The 11,449-nt window shown below is 38.0% G+C and overlaps 1 protein-coding gene across 1 annotated transcript; it reads right to left on the bottom strand.

Moving 5' to 3' along the window:
* Positions 1-392: 392 nt before the first annotated feature.
* Positions 393-9,708, bottom strand: LOC127211317 (selection and upkeep of intraepithelial T-cells protein 2-like). The gene is made up of 4 exons (XM_051171137.1): positions 9,563-9,708; positions 7,886-8,233; positions 6,218-6,499; positions 393-541 (listed from the first exon to the last, which is right to left on the bottom strand). The coding sequence occupies exons 2-4, from the start codon at positions 8,178-8,180 to the stop codon at positions 432-434; spliced, it is 687 nt and encodes a 228-aa protein (XP_051027094.1). The 5' UTR covers positions 8,181-8,233; positions 9,563-9,708; the 3' UTR covers positions 393-431.
* Between the last annotated feature and the right edge of the window lie 1,741 nt (positions 9,709-11,449).

Below are 11,449 nucleotides of genomic sequence, written 5' to 3'. Positions count from 1 at the left end.
ATTGCATCAATATAAACTCTATGACTCACAATTGAAGAAAGTCATGATATCTGCATTTCTGAGTTAAAACAGTTAAAATATTAATTTCCTTGTACGTTCACTTATACCCTACAAACAACTGATAACTCTATTCTTTATAGCTGACTAAAACATCACCATAAATGTATATCTTATTATTATGTATTTTTATCTATTACTCTGTTCACAGACATCAAAACTGATCTCATACGTAGTTGGCTATTTTGAATAGTGCCCCAAGAAATTGGGAAGCACAATTTTTCAGTTGTATGGTGACTTGGAGTCTTTGGGTGTATAGACCCAGTGGCAGTAACACTAGAACATATCAAAATTCTAAGTTTAAGTTTTTGAGAGGCTTTGCTGAGTTATTTGCTACTTTCTCTTCTCCCACTTTTGATCCCCACCCCTCAGAACTACTTACCACACATTAAATGAACACATAAAGCCATGCAATAGTCTATCATCGTGAGCGCCATTAAACTCAGAATCTTTATCCAAACAGTTTTCCATGAAAACAGTTCACCTGGAACAGTAAGTCACAAATATTACCAGTAAGAAAACTTGGCTTAGCCATACCTAGTTAGGAATGATGATTCATTTGAAGCATATTACAATTCAAGAGCCTACCATCTCGAATATTTGTCCCAGGCAAGTATAGAACGACAGTTTTGATGGGTTGGGTAAAGAGCAGGACAGGACCAGAGTAAAAGTAAGCAAGGCAGGGTTTCCAGTGAGGCTGATACAAAGGTATGAAAAGGTCACCTCCCTCATTTCTTGTTCATCCTATCTCATAACACTCCTGGGTGAACAAGAAGAGGTTTTCCCACCTCGTTTAGAGCTTCTTACGATCTAAATCTTCCCCAATGCTCAGGTGTAGGCTTTCAAGGATTACTATGAAATCAGTCCAATAGTCCTGCAGCACTCATGTCTAATTTGTGCACTGCTCAATTTAATGTACTTATTGAAACTGGGGCTACTGATCCTGATTATATCTAGAGACCTAAGTTGGTGTATATTTTCCTTTCCTTTTCTTCATATGATTTTTCATATCTTTCTTCCCAGAAAAAAAAAACTACGCTATCTAATACATGCCATAATGTTCACCAAGAGGCTGTTTTAAAGACCACCAAGAATTCTCCTGCATCATTTTTGGACATCTGTTTGTTGTGGAATAAACTCATGTAGAAGGAATAGCTTTCATATTGAATGGATGTAGTACTTGTCATTTATAAATATGGCGGCCTATAACTTAGGCAGGAAATAGGAGGTGAGATATCTGGTATCCAGAAAGGATGTTGGATGAGCCAGGCATGTGAGATTCTGCCAGCAAGATGTGAAGAGGAAAGGTACCAGAGCAGAGGTAACTAGCCACATGGCAGAATGTATATTGGTAGAAATGGGTTACTTTAAGTTATGATCTAGTTGGAGAAGAGCCAATCTATACAGCATAGGTATTTGTAAAGTAATATTTTGAGTCTCATGAATCATTATTGGGCACAGGAGGCTTCCCTTTGCTCCACTTCCCACCATATTGGCATACCACACTGGGAACATAGAATTGAAACTAACCTGAGAAAAGTCATAGATAGATGCACAAAGCCTCCCATAAAACAAAATATCTTCTATGTACTATCTGTTTAAGTAAAGAGGCCTGGTGTCTTTTTAAAAAGGAAAAAAAGCATACAAGGCAGGCACACCCCGAAGGCAAAAAGCTTTTCAGAACAGAGGCCTGAAATGAGAAAGCCCCTGCATATATATATATGTGTGTGTGTGTGTGTGTGTGTGTGTGTGTGTGTGTGTGTGTGTGTATGTATGTATGTATGTATGTATGTATGTATGTATGTATGTATGTATAAAAGCTGCAGCTAGAGATGTGAACAGCTGGCTCAGTGGTTGGGGTCTGGAACTGCAATGAAGTCCCTAGGGCAGGTCCAAGCACTTGAGTACCCTCAGTTTTCTGGGCCAGCCACTGAAACAGCAGCTAGTGGATGCCACTGAGAAGCTGACAAGTGGCTCACAACATGGCAGGACCACCCCTTTCTGTATTACCATACAGGGAGGAGGCTTAACTTTTTAAAGCTTGAACTGTGTGGCAGAGAAGGAAGAGAGCATGGCTGGGCAAAGTACAGCTTGGAAATCAGAAGCCAAGCACAAACACAAAAAGATAAAAAAAATCTCCAAACTCCTTAAAGAAGAAATTAAGTCAACGGAAAGAATCAAGCATAGAAAGGTGCTAACTCAAAAGTGGAAGAAAGTCAGTATTTTGCACTGGGAAAATTTTACATTTGTCCTAATAGGAAAAGATACTGTGCCTTCCATATAAATTATTAGAAATTGGCCATGACAGAGGGAGATTCCCCTCAAGATCTTGACCTATGCACAAGGAGAAACAAGTTAAGACCCAGGCAGGTAATGTATATGCTGGTCCTTCTATGGGAGTATCTCTAAGACTGGCTGAGACATAAATGTCTATGCATAGTGAATAAATCTTGGCTACAAAATTCTCAGGACTTATTATGCCATTCTTTTAAAGTGGCATAGATAAAGGTTGGTATTACAGTTTGGTATACAATCGAGACTGACTTAAAGAAAGACAGGTCTTTCACCTGCTCATACAAAGAACAGAAAATTATCTTTAATTGCTATGTACAGCTTGCAGATCCCATGCATATTATAATTGCAGAACTGTATGTTACCTGTGAAAGATTACATATTTACAGAAAAAAGGACCATACTCCAAAAGAATGGAGATGACCTTGACAAGACTCTTCCTCAAGGATGCTGAGCAGCTGACCCATTTATTCCAGCATCTTGCATGATCGTACCTCAGAGTGCTTCAGTTGCTGTTTTATCAAGGTTTGTTTCCAAGACAACTCAAATCAGCTAGTTCAATTTGTCAAACCTTTCTTACTGTTCTGATAAGGATGTCATTTAAGCCTGCATTTTCTCAGCATTTAGAGACTAAACAACAAATGTTACTGCTAACTTGCTTAACCATTTTTCCAAATTTCCTTTGGGTCTCTCCAAAGGTACCCTATACCCCAAATCATCAGGAAGTAATCTCAAGAAGAATGACATCCCATTCCTTTAGGTTGGGGTGGATTGGTTTTGCTTGTTTTATTGGGTGATGATGCTTTTATAAAAAGCTGTTGGCTATGCCAGGCAGTGGTGGTGCATACTTTTAATCCCAGAACTCAGGAGGCAATGGCAGGTGGATCTCTATAAGTTCAAAGTCATCCTAGTCTACAGAGTGACTTCCAGGACAGCCAGAGATACACAGAGAAATCTTGTCTTAAAAATAAACAAACTAAGAAAAAAAAGGGGGGGGGGATGTTGTGAAAGTTTTATTTTATATGTAAACATGTTTTTGTTTTAATCCCAGGTATGGGATATGGAGGCTGCTCCACTTTGTCCACAGCTGAAAGCCAGACAGGCTAAAAGGATTTGGAGGCAGGTGCATCACCAAAAGGATACTCTAGAGCTACACAGACACTATCAGATTTTTCAGTCTTTGTGCAACATATCCCTGCTAATGTTGGTGGTGAGGGTCAGGATGAGCTGGCATGACATCCACTAGATAATGTTAGATTTTAAAGAGCCTATTGTGTGGTATGTAATGCACACATCTTTCGTTAAACAAATGTTAAATAACTGGGCTATTTAGCATAGACTTATTCCCCAAGATTGGAGGGGATTGATGCCAGCTGTGTTAGAAGCTGCTCAATAGTTACAGCGGTAATCATGGTGGAGAAACAAAGCCATATGTACAGAACAACAAAATCTAACAAAGTGGGTAAATGTTGTTAAACGGTCATGGGCATTATGCTGACTTACTAGAACAAGCCAATAGTATAGGACAAGCTGTAGCTAGAGGTCTCAAATGTTAAAACATGGTCATTTATAAAGAAATTGTTAAGATTAAAGTCTCCAGACCTCAAAATAACAGGCACATTAATACTGGAGAAAATGGTGCTTGTAGGAGAAAACAAGGAGATGGTAATGGTATGCCAAGACTTCCAGGGTATTGTAGCAACTGTGGGAAGGGAGAAATATTGGTCTAGGGATTGCCAATGTAGTCTCTTGCCACGCGGAAAAGAAAGGCACGCAAGGCCCCGCAGCAAACAACATAAGCTATCTTTCTTTGGTCAGCTAAGAGCTAACAGGCTTGCAGGAAGACAGAAACTAGTTATTGATGACTTAATGCATGCTACTGAATGCAGGTTTGGATATGTCCTCAGATAAACCTCTACAGTAACTCCACAGGTTGCAGGTAGAGGTTGAGTTGCTTGGAAAGCAAAAAGCACCATTGGTAAAGGTGGTAACTGAGAGCCAATGTTCCCCACAATTGCCACCCTGCCCTGTTATGTGCACTTTCAGTGTTAAGTTCTCACAGTCCCTGGGAGGGCTGGGAAAGCAGAAAGAGCCGATGGTCATACAGGGTAAATTTGTTAAAGAGAAAGAACCTGTTTCAAGAGATAAGGTTAATCTTGAACTGAGGAGCAGCCTCGGGTTAAGAGATTACCACTATTAACTTTCCCAGTAACTGCTGAAAGCCTCAGAGCTCAAAATGGCCGGTGCATTAAGTCTGAGAAATATGAGACGTTCCACCAGAGAAACAAAGGAGCCATTTCTAGCAATACTGGATTATCGGCAAGTTATAAAAATAAAAATAAGTAAAAGAAAAACCATTTTTAAAAACAGAAAGGGTGAAATGGTGCAGAAGTTGATATATATATATCCATCCCAGGTGTGGGATATGGGGGCTGATCTAGTTTGCCCACAGCTGATAACGTCCTCATGAGATGACACATGATGTTTGTCAGCTGTGAACTACCTGGTGCAAGGGTGTTGTCTTTGTCAGTGGGGATAAAAGCCAGACCCAAAGGGAGACTGTGGGCTCAGAGAAAGAGGAAGGCTGCTGGTGATTCTGCCCTGCTTCTCCTGTGTGCTGTTGATGCTGTGTAAAGAGAAGAATTGGGAGATATCCTGAAACATGGATTGGACTTGTCCCAAGAAACCCAACAACCCTGAAAACTATGCGCCCTCTCCCCACTAACCTTCTTTCTCCCCTACCAGGTGTTGGGGTGTTGGAACACTCTGGGGTGTCCAGAGTGAAATTACATTGCCTTTTCTAGTTTTATCATTAGGTTTTATGCCTATTTGCTTTTTAAAATATGTGACTAAATCTGAGTCATCACTACCACCAGAGTCTGGGAACCAGAGTCACACATCTATTTTGAAACTCCAGTAACAATGAGACTCTGAATTTATTTTAAAGGTAGACTTAGCATTATTTCTCAGTATATGTGAATGTGATAGAAAATTGAAATCAAGGCTGACTTTAATGATTTGGTTCTGAGCAACTGAAAATATGAAATTCTACTACAAAGCAGTAAATTAATCAAGCTTAGGAGTATCCATGGGTTTAGTTCTTGATATGCTTATATTATGGTATTTATTAGACTTTTGGGTTGACTTATGTGTTTTCAGATGAGAGCAGTAGAGTTAAGAGATATAACTTCAGGAACTTTTAAAGTGCTGGTGGTACTTAAAGCCAGGAGATAAAAAGAAATCAGAAGATGGTAAGACCTTGAATGCTATGCCTTGGAACCTTTAATTTCAATAAACCAGTTGGTTTTATTGACTTGACATGAACTAGTGTCATTTAGGAAGAGGAAACCATAACTGAGCAGTTGCCTTCATCAGATTGGCCTGTGTCTATGTATAGGGAGCATTTTCTTGATTGATGATTGATGTGGTAAGGCCCATGCCACTGGAGTACGTGATGCTAGCCTTAGGCAGGTGTTCCTGACTTATTTAATAAATCAAGCTGGGAAGGCCAGGAATAGAAAGCCAGTGGACAATGTTCCTCTGTCGTCTATACCCCAATTTCAGCCTCTAAGTTCCTACTGGGAGCTTCTGTTCTTCCTACCCTTCATGATGAGCAGTGTAATCCAAATAGACTCTTGTCCAAGCCCAACTTGTTTGTATTCTTAATGTTTTATCACAATGACAGAAATGCAAACTAAAATAGCCAAGGACACAGAGTGAGAAAAGAAATACATCGAAGAAAGAAAGAGACAACAAACTAAGTGATGTGTAAAGTGAAAAGGAAATAAGGCCTCAGGAACTAAGTCAAGGAAAAAGGAAATAATAAGTATGTATGACAAAGGCTGATACTGAAGAACACATGTTTTACCTGATAAAACAATACTTAAGCTTTCTTCTTGCTGAGTTAGAAGGTTTTGAAGGTAGCAAGTGACATTCTGATGGGAAGTGCCTTCAATAAGAAGGGCCATTGTCACATGGAACAATTTGTTTTCATCCTGTGAATGAGATTTTGACACAGCTGGAATGACTTCTCCTTTGCTGTCTCTCCATTCCATACAAGGCTCCGGGAACCAACCTCCTGAATGACACTCCAACATCACACCTTTGATATTAGGTGGATGCATACGAATCTGTATGTCTGAGCTTATGGCTGGTTGAAAAGAAAAGAAAACAATGTTGCTAGATACAAATAGAAAATAAAACAACAGAAAAATAAAAGCTCTTTTTAGTTTTAATCCCAGTTTAAAAGATACATTAATAGTCAAAAGTCTACAAGACTCCCTCTACCATAAGAAGCTCATAAAAATGAGAATCATCAGATTGGAAGGTAGTAAGACATAGTCAAAAGTATGTCCAAACTAAGTCAGCTGAGGAAATGCTTTCATATGTTTATTCATTTATTTAAAGTGTTTTTGGGGTTATTTACTTAGTCTAAAAAATTAAGCTAGGTCTTCAGATTATGGCGAACAGAAATAAATATTTGACCCTCATAGAATTTATAACTTACATTTTTATTTTATCACTTTACTAGGTACATTTTAGCCTCTGTAAGTAGATTATAAAAATAAATTTTATTGTAAACAGTATTAAAGAAAACTTTTAGGTTAATTTGTGTGACATAAAACTTGGATAATGTGTAGGCAAAAATGAATACATGGAGATTTAACATACTTTATCAAAAGTGATCTGTCTAGTAAAATGTCCTTGGAATAACAAAAATATATATCTGTGGTAACATAGTAGCTGTTTGCCATTTTTAGTAGTTGTATGGAGCAATGTTCTATGTTGTGTGGCTCAGCTACAGACTACAGTCTTGAGTGTCATATTGCATCTAATAAAGATTGGTCATCTGGGTCTAGAGACACACATGTATATGTACACATGCATGGATTTGTTCAGTTCCCTTTAAAATCTTTACATTCAATCCACCTATTTCTCATTTAGAACAATTCAGAGTAAGTAAAGTAGCATAAACATCATATAATTGTCTATGCTTCATATATATTATTACATCTGAGTACAGTGATGATTGTAGTTAAAATCTCTTCTAAAAGTTATTGGAAAATCATTGGGCAACAAATAGTAATTGATTTAGACTGAAATGGAAATAAGTATTACCAGTAAAAAGAATGATTTTCTTTTTTTTAATTAAAAATATACGATATATTTTGATTATTTTTTCATACCCATTTCCTGTGATATCTTCCACACCTCTCTCCACACCAAACTTTATAGTACAAAGCACATTTTAAAAATGCAGTTCATTTGAAAAATTACTAAAGTGTTGTCAATAATATTTGAAAGGATACTAAAATAATCTGATTGTATATTAAAAACCTAACAATGCATGTAGATATGACACAGAAATATTTACTAATAGAACCAATTTCTGCACTGTAGTAATTAAATAAAAACAAATACATAAAGTTCAGCTTGCTAATCACAATGCAACAAGAGTTACACTCTAAGAATTTTCTGACCACTCATCCCTTGATAGGCTTTGGGTACACAGTAGTCTTAAAAGCTCCATGATTACCTGTGACCTTGGCCTCTATGATGTGCTCTTCATAGAATTCACCATCTTTGAAGAGGCAGTGGTATGACCCATCATCATCAGCAGTTACTTTAAAGATCCTGAGGGTCACTTTCCCTTTTCCAATGGCATCCTTCAGAAGTTCTGTCCGCTCCACATACTTGGAGATGGTGTCTCCATGCAGGTCTTTACCGTTCCTGTAGAGGTGCACAGGCTGTGTATAGTGGCTTCGGAACCAGCGAATCTCCATGTGCTGTGCTTGTTGTGGTGGAGACAAGTGACAACTGAGCTCTAGCATACCACCCAATGGAGCCAAGACTGGCCTCTGTAAGCCAGTCACTGTGAACCGTTCTGTGAAGAATTACAATAAAAAGGCAAGAGTACGAATTAGTAAACATGTCCACACCCTTTGTTGAAATCACTCTGTCTACTCACTCTTTCAAACACACACACATATGTCACTGTTGCTGATGTAAACATGTTTTTGTTTTGATCCCAAGTGCGCGATGTCAAACAGACTTCTGTAAGAGTGTGTACTGTTTGTCTGCTAGAAATAGACTTTTGAGAGAAGACTAGAAAAGGAACTGCCTCTTGCAGGATGTCTTTGCCAACTGGTAAACATGCTAGTATGGATGGTGAGAGTCCCAAAACGAGAGGGCTGGATTTTTAGGTTTGGTATTTCTTCCCATCCTTTGGCTGTTCATTGCTCCATTTCAAGACACTGCTAGAGAGAAACACTCCAGAGAATGCTTCAAAGTTCCAGGTTCTGCCTGTTGCTCTGAATTCTGACTACTGTGGTTGCAATCGCCTTTACTGAAATTTGTGGTTTGTTGTTTAACAGGTCTGTTAAAATCCTTATTACAAAGAATAGAATCACTCCAAGGAACTGAGCCTAAAAAGGTCTACTTTTCCTATTCCTATTAACCTCTATTCTCTCCTATCTACGGTAGGTGTGTTGACAGAGAGCTATAAGCATTAAAGAACCCCAAATAAAGCAAGTTTTTTTTAAAAAAGTTCAAAACCTACACTTTACTTAGGATCACTTTGTTTATTCTGAGGGCATTTCAGTTACTAATTATTTAATTGATAGAGAAACATAAACTATTATTACAAATGGTTGGAGAAGATTTTTAAGGAATTATTGGAGGTCCTGAGCCACTTGAAGACAGGTTGGATTCAAGATAAATTAAGACAATGTGCAAAACTTGGTCATGGAAAATGGCAATATAAATAGGCAATGTCATGTCACAGAGATTTTGATAAACTGAGGCTTCAGGTACATGCACAATGTTTATAGATGAGAGTGTGGCTGTCACTACTCTCACTTTGCATTAAATACTCTACTCTTTATGTGGTATAGATGACAGTGCTGGTCTGATGTGTTTAATAATAGGCCTGTGGTTTATGATATATTCTTTTTTTTTCAAGATTTATTTATATAGTATTCTGCCTGCATGTTTGTTAGCAGGCCAGAAGAGGGCACCAGATCTCATGATAGATGGTTATGCGCCACTGGGTGGTTGTTGGGAATTGAACTCAAGGATTTCGGAAGAGCAGCCAGTGCTCTTAACCCTTGAACCATCTCTCCAGGCCCATTATGATATATTCTTCATATGGCCATGTATCTAGGTATTCCTCCTCTACCCTGATAACTTCATAGGTGTTATTTTCTTTACTTACATGATTAAGTTATTTGTAATTTTGTTCCTCATGCTCATACTGGTTGGTGAAGGTGGTTACTTGCACAAATGTATACAGTCATTTCAATTCCACATGTACACTCAAAATGTAGAAAACTGTTGCACTGTAAAACGGAATCACTCAGCGCAATACTCAGTTTGAAAGCTATTGTTTCACAAGATGTAGAAAAAAGTAGAGCAGGGCACAGCCTAAATTCTACAGTAAATACATATTTAAAATTAGCTCAATATTGTGGTATCGTGAATCAAAACAAGCTATCTACTTATTATTAGAATAGCCAAAATTCAAAACATTTGCGACATGAAATAGTAACAAAAGATGAAAACATTACAACTATTATTTATTGCAGGTAGTAATTCACCATGATTCAAATACTAGGGAAGACAGTTGGGCACATTCTAAAAGTGGTAGATATAAGCTTACCATAGTTTTTTCCCATAGACACGACTCTAGATGTAGTCCAAAATTAATTGAAAAGTACATCTATATTGAAATTTGTGCACAATTATTAACATTTTTATTGAGAGTCCAAAAATTGGAAGCTATCAAAATGTTCTTCAGTTGAGGAGGGAAAAACTCAACTCTCCTAATTTATACAGTGAAATATTAAGTGATAAAAGAACTAGTACAATAGTGACACAAATACTTATGTAGTAACCAATCAATTTTCATGTGATTTAATGATGAATCCATGAGACAGAAACAATTCTTGCCACTCCAGAAATCACTACCTTGAGATTTAAAATCTCATCCTGAGAATGGAAGATATGGAACAAAGCTCTCTCTTTCTGAGCTGCTGTGTGCCTTCTTCAGGAACACATGACATATCTCCAAGGTTAAAGGTGGTCATTCAAGGTTACAGGTGGTTAGTTACATGAGCTTGTCACCTGTTATCTTTCCCCATGCAAATAGAGCATTGCCAGCATCCTAGTCCCAGCAAATAACGTGTTCACACTCAGAACTCTGCATACTACTCAAGGTTTTTAAGTCCCTGTTTTACATTAAAGTGTGGAGCATCCTTTACTTAGAGTGGCTCTTTATTGTGAGCTGTAACATTGTGGCAAAGAAAGGCTCCTGTTCTCCCCAAATAGTTCATTCCTGGCTTGCCAGACTTGAATGTTAACCAGACAGTTGCCACAGAACCACCTTGGTCACATTTGGAGCTTGCCTGGCAACCATGATCTCCCGCTATTCATCAGTGAGCCGATGTAAATTTCTGTATGTCCGAATTCTAAGTCAAGAAAAATGAATCTATCTGTGCAATAGTGATATGGTTATTTATGGGGATAACCAATCAATTTCTTATTGGATTTGGAGGCTATACCACAGGAGAGAATAGAATGTCTGGTATGGTAAACTTGGTCAAAAGGTCATGGTTGGGGAGGTCAAAGTTCCTTTCAGTCTTGTTTGGAGTCATTGTTGCTTAAGTTCATTGATATATTTCCTGCCTGGTGGCTTTCATAGAAATTTCTGTAACGGTGGAAGCTATTCAGCTGGGAGAAAGTTTCCAGGTCAGTTCCAGTTTGATTTCTCTTTGTTTTTCAACCAAAGTGTTTTAAGTCTCTAATTAGATTTACTTAGCCTCCTGTATGTGTTTTAGGCAGCAGAGATATATTTTAGATAGATAGATGGTCTTCAAGCACTTCAGAGATCTACAGAAAATGGTGTTTAAGATGTTTTAACAATAAAAGGCTTTTCATGACAGTGAAACACATCAGCTCCCAGTAGTACCACATTCTACTTCAAAGAAGATGATAGACACCAAAAGACCTCAACATAGAGCTTGCTTTACATGTGGCAAAGCTAACCACTGGGGAAAAACTTGCCTCTTGTCTGAGCTGCTGACACCATGATGTCCAAACTGTG

Source organism: Acomys russatus, chromosome 29, assembly GCF_903995435.1.
Source record: "Acomys russatus chromosome 29, mAcoRus1.1, whole genome shotgun sequence".
Classification (NCBI taxonomy): Eukaryota; Metazoa; Chordata; class Mammalia; order Rodentia; family Muridae; genus Acomys; species Acomys russatus.
Note: the sequence above shows the minus strand (reverse complement) of the source record. Positions and strands in the feature narration are given on the sequence as shown.

Excerpts from the sequence above, each read along its gene's own strand:
- LOC127211317 (XM_051171137.1), bottom strand. The coding sequence starts at position 8,180 with ATGCTAGAGCTCAGTTGTCACTTGTCTCCACCACAACAAGCACAGCAC. Across the intron at positions 6,500-7,885 it reads CATAGAGGCCAAGGTCACAG|CCATAAGCTCAGACATACAG; the intron begins GTAATCATGGAG and ends CTTTTCAACCAG. Across the intron at positions 542-6,217 it reads CTTAAGTATTGTTTTATCAG|GTGAACTGTTTTCATGGAAA; the intron begins GTAAAACATGTG and ends TTACTGTTCCAG.